The sequence below is a fragment of the Microtus pennsylvanicus genome, chromosome 10 (assembly GCF_037038515.1).
Source record: "Microtus pennsylvanicus isolate mMicPen1 chromosome 10, mMicPen1.hap1, whole genome shotgun sequence".
Taxonomy (NCBI): domain Eukaryota; kingdom Metazoa; phylum Chordata; class Mammalia; order Rodentia; family Cricetidae; genus Microtus; species Microtus pennsylvanicus.
Window position 1 is genome coordinate 101,558,657 of NC_134588.1, and position 14,067 is coordinate 101,572,723.

A 14,067-nucleotide genomic window follows, 5' to 3' on the forward strand; every position below is an offset into this window, starting at 1 on the left:
TCCCTATCATTTTATACTACCCAGTCTTGAGCATTCTTTTGCTCAAGAATAAATTTACTTAAAGTATATACTTTTACTTTTTAAACCCAATGCAAATAGTAAAGAAAATTTTACTTTAAGAGTTCCTTTCCTTCTCCTTAGTTTGTTCAACATATGGAACAACATATAAGTAGAGTTTAATATCCAGCACCAAACACACACACACACACACACACACACACACACACACAGGGATTTGTTCTTCCTCGTTCACATCCATGTAATAAGTGCACAGTCCACTGTTAACACGTGATGCTATGATTTTATGACTGCCCAGCATATCTAAAATTAAAATTTACTAGCCTCTCTCCATGAGGCACCCACCACTTAAAAGTAAATTGAGGAAAACTCAAGTAGAGCCATGTTAGACTATTGCAAGATATCCTAAAAAGCTAAATGGTCTTCAGTAGAAAAACATAAACTTGGTTTGAAACGCCAGCTTGGTTCTAAGTAGTTTCTATACAACTTATAGGCAGGTTCATTCTGCAGTTCTGCGCCAAACTCTGAACTGCAGAAAGTTCAACAATGTTTCAGGGCCTTGCAGGCACCTGAACCCGGGTTTGATGTGAGCGAATCACACGACACTCACTCAGCAGGGTCACATCTCTAACAGGGTTATGACCCTGTTATGACCCAAACCCTGTTCCAACCTGCCAAGTTATGAAAAATGATTGCCATTCTCAATGGCATCCACATTTTAAGCTCAAAAATATTAGAAACAGTAACAATGCAACATTTGGATTACTTAGTTCAGGAAGCCATTAAGCCAAACTATTTATTAAAACAGAAAGCACTGACAAGTTGTGTTTAAATCAAATCAACTGAACAATGTAGACATTCTAGTTACGACTGGAAGATGATAAGCAGGCAGGAAAAGAAGGGCCTGAAATTCAGGTCCTCAAGCAACTATTTCAGAAATGTGCCTGTCTTAACAAGCAGCATTTTAGGGTGTAAGAGGGTAACACATACCAGCTTTCAGTTCCCAACTCCCCATCAATCTGACGCCAGAAAAGAAATGCTACCTTGGTATTCCTGAAACTGAACCTTCTGTGAGCATTTTTTCCCTTTCTACCTAGCTTAAAAAAAAGTTTCAAGACATATTTCAAGTTGTAAAGTTGTGCCATTTATCAGCAAACTGACCATCCCTCAAAACATCTGCAGTTAAATATGCCAGAGTCCAAAAGAATTCTGAGACACATCACACTGAACTGTAAATTCCATAAGGAATCATTTGAAACAAGGAACCCTTTACTTCTAAGCAAAGGAGACCAACTGTAAAGATCTCCCTTGAAGCTGTTTAAGTAAACATGAGGCTTCAATTCACTTGCAGCAACTCCCAACTCCCTCTCAGTAAAGGAATTTTCTTTCAAGGCTTTGTAGGTCAGAGACCTGGCCCACTGGAACGAAAGGTTCTTCAGGGGAAACACAAGAAGATGGCCTCACAACAGCTCTGCCATGAAGTACACTAAGGCTGCCTATGCCTTTGGGATTGGCAGGGCTAGTCTGTGGGAGCTAGCTTCAGTCTGTACTCACTTGCCCTCCATACTGCGTTCATCCCCTTTAAAAAGCAATGGAGGTATTATTCACCAGGAAGACCTTGCCTCCTCACAGTCCGTGGCACTCTATCTGACAGTGCACTCGAGATTGTTAGGGCTGCCCCAAAGGGTGTCTGTGTTGAAGTGCTAGTGGGTGGCACTCACTAGCGAAAATGACTGGATCATGAGAACACACTGATTAGTTCACAGTGGATGGGCTGTTAGGAGGTAAAGCTGACTGGAGGGTAGAAGTCACTGGAAATGTGTCCTCACAGGTAAGCCTGGTGTCTCTGCCTGCTGTTTACAGGGGAACACCCTTCCTCCACCATGGTGTACTGCCATATTCTACCTCATCACAGGTCCAGAAGCAAGAGTCACATGAAACCCCAGCCAAGGAAATCTCTCTTCCCCTAAGTTGTTTACATCAAGAAAAGACAGCCTTGGATTTTCTTTTTCAAAGAAAATACAGTATAAGACAGTCTCTAACAACAGTTCAGTCATCCCAGTACATGAAAATTTCCTCCTCCACTGGACTGTGTCCTATCACTATTCTATTGCTGTGACGAGACCATGATCTTGAGCAAGTCTTATAAAAGAAAGCATTTAACTGGGAACTTGCTTACAATTTCAGAGGGTTGGCCAATTATAATCACGGTGGGAAGATGGTAGTACACATGGCACTGGAGCAGTGGCCATGCCTGGGCCACAGACCAAGACAGAGATTCTCGGCTTGGCATGGGCTTTTGAGACCTCAAAGTCCACCCTCAATGACACACTAACCCCAACAAGGTCACACTTCCTAATCCTTCTAATCCTTTCAAATAGTGCCACTCCCTGCTGACTAAGCCTTTGAAGGCGTGAGCCTCTGGGGGCCACTTTGATTCAAACCGCCACAAATTGGCAGGTTGGAATATTTAATGAAGGAAAAGCTAGTTTTTCCATCTACTCTAAAAGCATCTAGTAGATGTTTAATCAAAACATCATGAGACATGAATTCCTGCATCTACAGCATAGGAATACAAGCTAACAGACACAATAGATGAAGCTCTCATCTAATAAACATGTTACCACTCTATCCTTGCAATTCTCTAAGGACTCACCCTTCCTGCATCCCAGAATTAAGTTCTCTGTCATTAGCATGAGAAAAAACCAAGGGTTCAGATGTGTCAGAGGCCTGTCTAAGTCCGGGAGGTTACTGACTGGGCTGGGCCTCTCCTTCGTGTCCTCTCCCTGTGACAGAGGGGCAAAGAATTGTACATTATACAAAGATGTCCTAATAGTTTAATGTCAATTTGACATAAGCTGGAGTAATTTGAAAGGAGGGAGCTTCAATTGAGAAAATCCCTCCATAAAATCCAGCTTAAGGCATTTTCTTACTTAGTGACTGATGGGGGAGGCCACTGTGGGCAGTGCCATCCCTGAACTGGCGGTCCTAGGTTCTATAAGAAAGCAGGCTGAGCAAGCCATGAAGAGCAAACTAGTAAACAGTACCCCTCCCTGGCCTCTGCATCAGCTCCTGCCTCTAGGTCCCTGCCCTGCTTGAGTTTCTGCCCTTGCTGCTTGGATAATCAACTGTTATATGGACTGTGAATGAAATAAACCCTTCCCCTCCCCAAGATACTTTTGGTCATGATGTTTCAGCACATCAGTAGTGACCCTAAGACAAAAGGCAGCAATTTAAGCCCACACATTTGCACTATGAAGTATTTTCAAACTTGTTCATGTGGCACAGCACCAAAAAAAAAAATCAATTTGCACACTGTGTCCTCCAAGGGTGGAGTGTCAATGGCTAGGTTAGCAATCTGTGTTACCATAGGTGATGGAACCTTTAGGTCACCAGGCTGAGCCTTGATGAATGCATTGTTTGCTTTTGTGCTGCCATGACCAAAATACCTAACAGGAGCAATCTAGGAGAGAAAGGTCTATTTTGGCTCTTGGTTCAGGTTCTTGTGCATCATGGTGGCAAAGGCACAACAGCATTTGTGATGTTCATGATGGCAGAATCATTCCCAGTGCAGCAGGAAACAGAAAGAGCTTGGAATACCTTCAAAAGCCTTTCCCAATGAACTAGTTTTGCCATCTAGATCCCTCCTCCCCAGATATAGCCAGCTTCTGGGAACAAGCTTTTAAAACAAGAACCCATGGGTCATTTCAGATACAAATCATAACAAAGGGGAGAATGAAACCCTGGGGCCCTCCTCTCTTTTTGCTTTCTGGCTGCAACCAAGTAAATAGGCCTCCTACAACATACGATCCCACTGCACTATAATGTGCCAGCATCAAGTACGAGGCAACGCCTGTGCTGAAATCTCCACAAGCCTTTCCTGCATTTAAGTTGTGTGCCTCCGGTATTCTATTGCAGTACCAGAAAGGGTCTTGTAGTACGATCTACTGAACATCAGGCTGGTTCTTTGTGAGATACTATACTATAAAACAATATATATATATAATTCTATATTATAAATTAGAAATTCCTTTGCTAGAAGAAAACAGTACCGTAGACATTTTGAAACAAAATTCAACCAAAGGTCTGGGTATCACAATAAAAGCATAAGCTTTCAACTTTAAATAATCAGTTCATATCTGTTATTAATACTATCAGCTAACTGTTCGTTTATTTTGCTATCATGTTTACTAACAGAAAGGAACAACAGATTTGAACAATTTATAAGAAACAAACACTGAGCAGATTCCATCCCATTAGTTTATCATTTTTCACTAAATTGAAAACAGAAACAAAACAAAAGGCCTTCAGTAGACTTAGCAGGACAAAATGCAGGCATCTTAAAGGAAACCTGAGTGCTACATCAGCTGGAGACTCCCACCTAAGGCATAATCAGGGCAAACAAAGGAGACGTGGTGCCATGCCCCAAATCAGACGCTGGGCAACTCTCCCTGAGAAGAATACCCTTCTGAGGCTACAGCCAGGCAGAAGCACCTCTTTCTTTCTCAGCATAGGATTAAGGAAAATGCTAGGTGCCCCAGGGGCCTTTCTGCGGGAGCTGCACTGCAAAAGGGCTCTCATAACAATACAAAGTCATAACAAACCCCTTACCCTCCTTCTTTCCGGACCATCCAGAGATTTCCCAGGGCTCAGATGCTGCATGGTATTTCAACAGGATACTGGAGCAGACAGGAAGCCCCGGTGCTGCCCATTAGGTTACACATTAGAATGCCTCACAACAATGGAGAATAATTAGAAACTAGTTATTTCTCATGAAATGTTACTTACACTGACATGCAATATATTTTATAACAAATCAGTGAATAGGCTCTGCAAAAGTTGTCTTAATTTCTGCTGAGGAACAGCTGGTAGTTTTAACTCAAAAACGGTTTGAGATCCTCAATTTTTAAGAATCTAAGGCACTGGTTCTCAACCCTTTGGGTTGTGATCCCTTTGGGGTCACATATTAGATATTTATATTATAATTCATAACAGTAGCAAAATTACAGTTATGAAGTAGCAGCAAAAAAAATTATGACTGGGGTTCCCCATGACAAAATTGTACTAAAGGGTTACAGCATTAGGAAAGTTGAGAACCACTGCTCTAAGATGTTCTGTAGACCAAAAGGTTTCAAATACGCTGCTTCGGGGGGTAAAGGTAGATCAGAAGAGGGAGAGACAATGCTAAGGAAGCAGCACACAGTAGACTTGGTTGTGGGCCTAGAACACGTGAGGCAGAAGCAGCCTGGACTGCCATGCAGGCTGGATGGGGATAATGCACGTAGACTCACAGCCATCTTCCTAGAAGATGAGTGTGCCTGCCCCTGGTTCTGGCTAAACTACAATGGTGATCATAAAACATCTAAGAATCAGGCACCGTGGGAACATCCTGAGATTTGTGTTTAGTCAAAGTGGCGGGACTATAACATCTGCTCTCAATATCTTATTTCAAAAGAAAGTCACGGGTGGATTATAAAAAGGAAGAAAACATGAAGTTGGGGGCAGACCGGGGTAACTGGAGGAGTGAAATGGGAGCAGGTATCATCACATTTCATGGGATACACGTATGAGACTTTAGAGAATCAAGAAAAAGATTTTTAAAGGAAAGCCATCTTTTTTTGTGCTGTCCAATTATAGACTACAAACGTTTTCTATTCCAGGGCATGCATCTATGCACATACACAGACAAATTAAAATATTTAAAGAAGTACAAGTATTTTAAAGCATTCTAAATTATTAACCAGTAATTCAAAAATGATCACTAAATAATTTTATTATTAATTACTTCTTTGTTAATACAGCGAGAGCAGCACATGGCCCATGCTTTAACAAGACCTCATGTAGAGAAGTATGATGATAGCACAGGCTGGGTTCTAGTGTCAGTTACTCTAAGTACTTGGTTTAGGGCTTTTCCCACACACACAAAGCTCCTGACTAATGCGGGGAGCCAAGGAGAGAAGGTGCATCTTCAGCTGTTTCAAATTATGATATTTCTTGATTAATTCTATCCATTAACTGTTGCAGGTTGTCTTCAAGTACTAAGTATTAATTTAAAATGTTTTAACTGCTTGTCCTCTGTGGCTGTCCTCATTGCCAAGCAACTGCCATTTTGGGGACTTAAGCTGCACCCCCTGCAAAGATCATTCTGGTTGCACAGAGGTGCAACCCCACCAGCACAGAGGTGCAGGAGATTTCTCACCTGCCTACCCAGCTGCTCCCTTCCTTGGAGGAGGGGCTCGAGAATACAGAGGCTGGAAAAGAGGAGAGGGATCTCCATCTATCTATGCAGCTATAGGTAAGCTCTCCTCCCTGATGGGCAAAGCTTCACAGGTGCAGCCTGTGTGAGGCGTGCCCACGCCCCTGTATGTAACCCTCACTTAGGCTCTGGAAGGAAGCCCAAGCAACTCATTGATTCCCCAGAGTGAACTTTGATGGCAACTTTCCTTGGGATCTTGGGAGGAGGGGCAGACATTATGTCTCCCCGTGGAAGGAATTTTAACAACACTGCTGCTAACAGTGACTTCATCAGCTAACATTTCAAGAGACAATATGCACAGTATGTGAGACTGATAGCTGTAACAGCCATGTATCTCCTAAGTGGGAGAACGGGATCCACAGACAGGAAGCAGGGCTAGGACGCTGGTCCCACAAAGGCTCATCACAGTGTGAATGCCATTCTCAAGCCCCGCTTCAGATCCGCTCACCCTGAATCTGCTTCCAGAAATGACCTCAGAGAATTCTCATGCACATTCGGATTCGATGGTGCTGCTGTAGACAGATGTGAGCATTTCCATCTCATGAATGCCCAGGATCTGAGAATCTAAACACCTACCCACCGACTGTTCAATAGCAAATGGATAGATGATCCTTACTTTGAAAAACCTGAATTTCTAATAATTATTTTTTACACATGTACACCTAGGGAGATGGAGGTTCTAAGTTATTTTCTCAGGGTAAAGTTTTATGCTTACAATGACTGGGTCAGAGATTATGGATACTTTTGATACAGAATATATAATACTCAATTATAAAATGCTTTAATACTTTCATTATTTTGTCAATTCCATGGAAAATGAGGCATAAAAATGAGAAGTGGACAAAATACACTGAATAGGCCCCTTCAACAGGAGCAGGTCAGAGGGAGCACAGAGCACACCCTTCTCTGCCACGTTCAAGGCAAACCTCCAGTCACTTCAGGGTGATCTACAGATTTGCCATGCCTCTTCTTCCTTTAGGCAGAGATATTTTGAAATCTAATGCAGGCAGGAGAGGCGCCCATGCATGTCTACACATTAGATGCATAGGCACAGACAGGCTTGTGAACACATATGAAGTATCCACTCACTAATGTGTCTTACTGTGTTGATTTTTAAAGTAAGAATATAATGTATGTCTTCTCCAAAGTCTAGAACTAAATATTAAGAAGACAGTTGTTTTCCTTTAAATCATAACCAAGGACATTAATGTCCTGTAGAAACCTTCAAGGAATCAAAACAACTGAAAATACGGTGTTGATGACTTTACAACCACAAGTTATAGTAAAGACCAATAGACTTTTGTCAACAAATCCACCATAAAGCCGAGAGCATAGCTACAGAGCAAGGCTGCAAAGGGAACAGAGGAAGCAGAAAGTCAACCTTTATCTGAAAAACTCATTAACGTGAGCAGTTGAAATGCTACTTAATCAGGAATATTGACAAATCCTACGGATAAATACTAACCTAAAAGTTTCCTCAAACCAATTAAAACTCGTTTTCTTGTAGACAGAACATTTTCTAACACTCTTTCAGATATTGTATTTTAGGGGACTCTCTGCACACAGGAAAGCCACATTTTCCACAGAACCATCTTAGTAAGTTCCATTAAACAGGAAAACATTATCCTCTCTTTAAAAAAAACCCAAATTGTTCCCTATGATAAACAGCCTTCCCACAAAACAAAAACAAAACAAACAAAAACCTCTCTCCAAGGCCCGTCCAGTTCCATTCCCCAGCACTGGAAAGGTCCCTGCAAAGGCGATTTTAAATAAATAATTAAGTCCGCTGGTTTTCTGATTACTAAAGTCTTTGCACGCTGAAGAAAAACTGAACCACATAGGACAGCAGGGAGAGAAGCAGGGAGCAATGCCCCCCAACCCGAAGCACAGATTCCCATCTATATCCCCAGTCCTTTGCACATGTCCTTTCCAAGACATCACTAAGAGTGTAGTCGACGCTTGCCCTACTTCTGCCAACACAACCCCTCAAGTTAAGCTTTATCAATGCAAGTCAAAAGATTTATAACTGTATTGTACAGATTCGGTGTCAAACACCCCTACTATGACTGAACTTTCAGGTGGCTTCTGGGGTTTTTATATTTACAAAAAAAATTCTCAGCCAAGAATCACCTGAGTGGTGATATCTTTATGTGTGACTATTTGCTTCTTTATTACAGTTTCTTCAAGAGTCCTACTTGTGGCTTTCTCAAATGTCTACCCAGAATACCCCCAGGGCGTGAATGTTTACCTCAGCAAGTCTTCCCAATACCTACACTATTCTGTTACTGCCAACAACTGCTTCTAAAAGAAGCTTACGTTTCTTTGATTATCAAGTCCTTCTTTGTTCTGTTTTGGAGGGCAGGGTCTCACCATGTAGGTCAGGCTAGCCTTAGACTTGTAGAAAGCCCATATAGGCATATGTTAGCACACTGGGCACATAAATCCTTTTCTCTATGTGCTAGCAACATGCACATTCTCTCTGGAAATTGACTTTTTGAGTTTTTGTTTTATGTGTATGAGTGTTTTGTCTGTGAACCATTTGCATGCCCGGTGTCTCGAGTGAGGAGGCCAGAAGAAGAAATCTGATCCCATGAAACTGGAGTTACAGACAGTTGTGAGCTGCCGTGGAGGTGCTGGGACTTGAACCTGGGTCCTCTTAAAGAACAGGCAGTGCTCTTAACTGCTGGGTCACTGCTCCAGTCCCAAGAAAACTGGCTTTTGATCTTTTATTAACCTGTGTTTCCAACAATGTAAGTAACATTGTCCTTTCTGCCAACATTAGAGAATTACTGTCTTGTTTTAATCTTCTTTTGTTTGTAAGTTTTAGGACTTAGAAAATTAATTTGGGCTGGCATAGTCATGCATGGCTACAAGCCGCCTACTCTAGAGACTGAAGAAGAATTACTGGAGATTAAGAGTTCAAGGCCGGCCAAACAAGACAGAATAACCTGGTTCAAAATAAATATATTTTTCATCAAATTTAAGACATTTTTCATAATCTACAAAAACAGATATATAAACACACTAAAATTTATCAATCCTTCATAATAACAAGGTTACCAAATTTCAAAGAAGGCTCATTTATTTCAGCTTTGCCGTCCTCCTCACATCACAGTGCTTATTACTCACTTGCTAATCAACACTAAACACACTTGAGTATGATAAACAGGTACCAGGAGATTTAAAGCAACTCAGCTTATTTTGTTTGGTGGGGGTGGAGGCGGGTGTGAAAATAAGGCACTGCAGCTTTAAACAGCTCAACAGCCACGCTGGGTGTCATAGTGCTGAAGAAGAGGCCTAAGAGACATTTTAAGGCACACTATGCACTGACAAGGACTTAGAAGTCCTTCCCTGACAGGGCCCACTTAAGTCTAAGGTAAAATCCCAGAGCCCTGAGTCTCTCAGAGGGCAGACTAACTGTACAAGAGGAGAGGACAAAGCAAACAGGCATGCAAGCTGCCCAGTGAGCATCATCAATTAATGTATTCCCTTCACTTATGTGCCCAAAGCAAGGATGTACACCTAACCTCTTTACACACAAAATCACACCATTAACACTAAAAAGTAGACCCTGATTTCCTATAAATTAAGATCATAGATGCTGCCTCAGAGATCTGTTTAAGAGGCTAGGAATAGCCAGGTGATGGTGGCGCACGCCTTTAATCACAGCACTCAGGAGGTAGAGGCAGGAGGATCTCTGTGAGTTCAAGGGCAGCCTGGTCTACATAAATGAGCTCCACTCCAGCCAGGGATACACAGTGGACCCTGTATTTAAAGAGTTAAAAAAGACATTTGAAAGTTGTTCTCAAAAGTAAGTGAAATTATACAACATGTAACATGTTTTTTTTAAAATAATGGTTTATGTTTATAAAAATGTTTCCCTACAATGTGGCAAGTGATCAACTCCTACCTTCCACATGGATGGACACCTTGGCTGGGAGGGTCACATGATTCACCTTAATGCCAACCCCAGAGCACAGCTCCTCTCTGCAGACTCTCAGTCGCTCGTCTTCTGTAGCCACTGAGTGAGCAGCTGGAGCCAGCCTAAGTATCAAAAAACCGCTGGTTAGAAACAGGTAACAAGGTAGGTAACTAACGTGCCAGGAGATGAGAATAAACAACTTACAAAGTTAATAATAGGCTCGAAATCGCTTACGCATAACAAAACTCTGTTCCAATCAGCAAAGTGAGGAAATGTATTTGTGCCTGAAAGCACAGCTAGGAGGCCTCTCCAAAGGGCGATTATAACTACAATCAGACTTCATGCACCTTTCAGTCCTTTCACCTAGAAAACCACTGCCAGCGGTGCTTACTCCATGACTAAACCTAAAGTTTCAAAACATATATACAAGGATACATGTTCGTTCTATCTATCTATCTATCTATCTATCTATCTATCTATCTATCTATCTATCTATCTATCTATCTGAGACAGGGTTTCACTGTACAGCCCTGGCTGTCTTAGAACAGAGATCTGCCTGTCTGCCTCCTGTGCGCTGGAATTAAAGGTGTGCACCACTGCTGCCTAGCTGCAGCATTCTTTATTTAGCCAAAAAGAGAAGGGGAGGGGTGATAGAAGAAGAGAAATGGAGAAAGAGGAAATAAATAGAAAGGGTCTCCATCAACACATAAACCTGGGCCACCAGCAACATACTACAACTAGGGCACTAGTGGCTAGGGAAGCACCGTATGCTCCACCCCACCCCAGACGAGGCTTTGTTATGTAGCTCCACATGGGCTCTTGCCTGCCATATTTCTGCTTCAGCCACAATATGGGGTATTTCTTCATACTTAGGCTTTGGTTGGGAAGTGAGGCAGGGGAGGGGGAAGCTGTTGCTGTTGTCTGTTTTATTTGAAATGGGTTCTGACTATGTAGTTCAGGCTGCCTAGAACTCTTTTTAGCTCAGATCAGTGAGGGAGATCTCAGCTTCCACTTCTAAAGCAGTCATTTAGGACAGTGACCCACCCACCCATTCTCATTTTTCATCATAGTCCACTGGGTCCTTAATACCCTCTAAAAATGACCAATAGAATTTGGATTTTGTTCTTTTTGTAAAACTACTTTTAAAGCCCAGATTAACAGACTCTCTCCTTTTCTCCAACTGCAGGGATACAAAGCCACAGCACGGAAAGTGAGAGGAGGGAGAAATCTTCTAAGAGACACACCTACACCAACACACTCCCAACTGCCAAGAGATCACCAACCAAGTAACAGCCCAGAGCCTTGGGTATGGCACACTCTATGCAAGCACTGTCTGAAGCCGTTAGAGTATGGGGGATAAAAGACTTATGCTATTTAGTAAGTTCGTCTATAGCGGTAGGCTAGGAATGTCATTATCAGCTCAGTAATGGGTAATGGTTAGACAACGGCATCCATTCAGAGCATTGTTAAACTTCTTGTTATTGGCTCACTCTTCGGGCATTAGCTGTATTGGTAAAAACTCATGTATTACAAAATGATCTCATGTTTACAAAAGAAAAGCATACATGGTGCTTAACAGGCGAAATGGATCAATGGAGGGGAAAACAACAAGAAGAGAGACCCATCTGAAACAAGGTGAAGTCGGGGCCAACGCCAACGTTGTTCTCTGACCACCAAACATGCCATAGTATGTGTACACATATGCAAATATAAACACACACATACATACCATACACAAAACATTAAATATTGCTCTGTGTCAGACATCATATCAAAAATTTTAAATAAATTATATTCTTTAATCCTCATGACAACCTAAAGTAGCAAGTATTACCAATATCTTAACTTGCCATCTGAAGATGTACTTCATTTGCTATCTCTGAAAATTTCCTAGCTGTTTTCACAGATTTTTCTCCTAGAAAAACTTTTAAATCGTAAACAAATCCTAAAATTTAATAGCAAGAATGAACCTTAGACCAGCAATGGTCTGTCAAGCATGCTGGCATATATCTGTTTCTCAGCACTTAGGAGACCTGAGGCAAAAGGTCTACCATGAGTTCAAAACCAACCTGGGGGGGGGGCTGGAGAGATGGCTCAGAGGTTAAGAGCACTGGCTGCTCTTCCAGAGGTCCTGAGTTCAATTCCCAGCAACCACATGGTGGCTCATAACCATCTGTACTGAGATCTGGCGCCCTCCTCTGGCGTGTGGGCATACAACAAGGCAGAATGTTGTATACATAATAAATAAATCTTTAAAAAAAAATAAACTGCACAGGAATCCCATTAAACCTGGATATCCTTTATAAAAAAAAAAGCCAATCTAGGGTACACAACAAGACCTCCAACAAAGCAACGAAAGCAGGTCAAAAGCGAGAGTCGTGCATGCTTTGAACAGGCCTCTAATAAATGTTTACTGGTACTATTTCTAATTAAATTAATATTTGCCCAGAAAGACATCAACCACTTTCACTTGCTCTTTAAGCTTCCATCACAAAAGGAAAAGGGGAAAATAGTAAAAATACTACATAGCACATTCATGGTATATGCAGAAAACATGCAACTGCACATACAGCCTTAAGTGAGAATATTTTTAAAGTCTCTGTGACTTAAGGCCCGACAAGCTAAGCTATCCAGCAGCCCCGCTGCATTGCGAGCCAGGCATTTCCGTCTTCTGTGCTCTTCTAGCCAATGTCACAGCAGGGCTCAACCAGAATAACCTAATATTTGATTAAAATCTAATAGCAGCAATAGGGGAAGAGGTGCTCAGAGTTCTTCATGAAAGCAAATTTTAGTGAACTCATTAAAGCTACAAAAGACTAAGCAGTGCATAAGACCCCCTACCCTCTCTCTTGTTTGTTTGTTGTAGAGTCTTTTTTTTTTCTCTTTCTTTCTGAGACAGGGTTTCTCATGTAACAGCTCTGGAACTCACTCTGTAGATCAGGCTGGCTTCAAACTCACAGAGATCCGCCTGCCTCTGCCTCCCAAGTGCTGGGATTAAAGGAGTGTGCCGCCACCACCACCCGGCCCCCTCTCACCTTCTTTATAACTATTCCCTTGTTTGTTCTTTATAGCTTGAACCAACTACCCACCACATTCTGAGCTTTCAGATCTGACACTCCTTGTGGGTTTCTACAAGCTTTGCTCGCTTCTTAGAGTGGAAGGCCCCCTTGTTTAGATGCATGGTTCACTATGTAAAAATGCCTGGTGCATAAGTCTAGTGACCTAGGTTGAACTATGGACCATGTAAAGGTAGAAGGAGAGAAGGGATTCCATCGAAGTTGCCCTCTGACCTCCACCTGTTCAACAGGGCCTATGCATCCCTCTCACGTACACATCATACACATATAAAATAATCATCATAAAATTTTAATGTAGTGTTTAATTGCAGCACCTGGTTACAAACTATAAATATTAATTTGATGCTATTACAATGGAAACAGCTTATAAGAGGAGTTAATTTAAAAAACACATGCCTTACCCAGGAAAGAAATAGTATTCTGTTTTCTCACCCCAACACAAATTATCGCTTGTGTTTTCCTCAGTTTTTAAAGTCCTAGTTTTGAATTTTTCTACAAAGAACAGCTTTGTTGGTGCTATGTGAAACCTGTGACTAACACACTCTCAGTAAATATTTACACCCCAAAATAGTTTTTCTTTTATTAGTATCTATGATTTAAATTAAACAAGCAACGTCTTAAGGCCAAGAATTTCCAGTGCTGGAAAATTACAGGAGTATTTATTAAGTTACTAAAGGCTCAAGAGACTCCAGACTCAGAAAATACAATAGTAATCTATTTCTAGCAGGATAGTTCCAGTATTAAGTTAATCAGAGATTATGAGAATTAATTAGCCTTGATTTTACATGGAAACA

At 41.6% G+C, this 14,067-nt stretch overlaps 1 protein-coding gene across 5 annotated transcripts in view; it reads right to left on the reverse strand.

Annotated features, from left to right (window-relative positions):
- Disp1 (dispatched RND transporter family member 1) overlaps nucleotides 1-14,067 on the reverse strand; it is a 145,446-nt gene that overhangs the window by 80,864 nt on the left and 50,515 nt on the right. For 2 of the 5 annotated variants that reach the window (XM_075989375.1, XM_075989370.1), the window contains exon 3: nucleotides 10,185-10,318. The exons of the other annotated variants lie outside the window; for them this stretch is intronic. Coding sequence is in view for 1 of the 2 variants with exons in the window: in XM_075989370.1 (XP_075845485.1) it covers nucleotides 10,185-10,318 (134 nt within the window). In the remaining variant the exon portion in view is untranslated. The remainder of the gene's footprint in view (nucleotides 1-10,184; nucleotides 10,319-14,067) is intronic. 5 annotated transcript variants of the gene reach the window in all.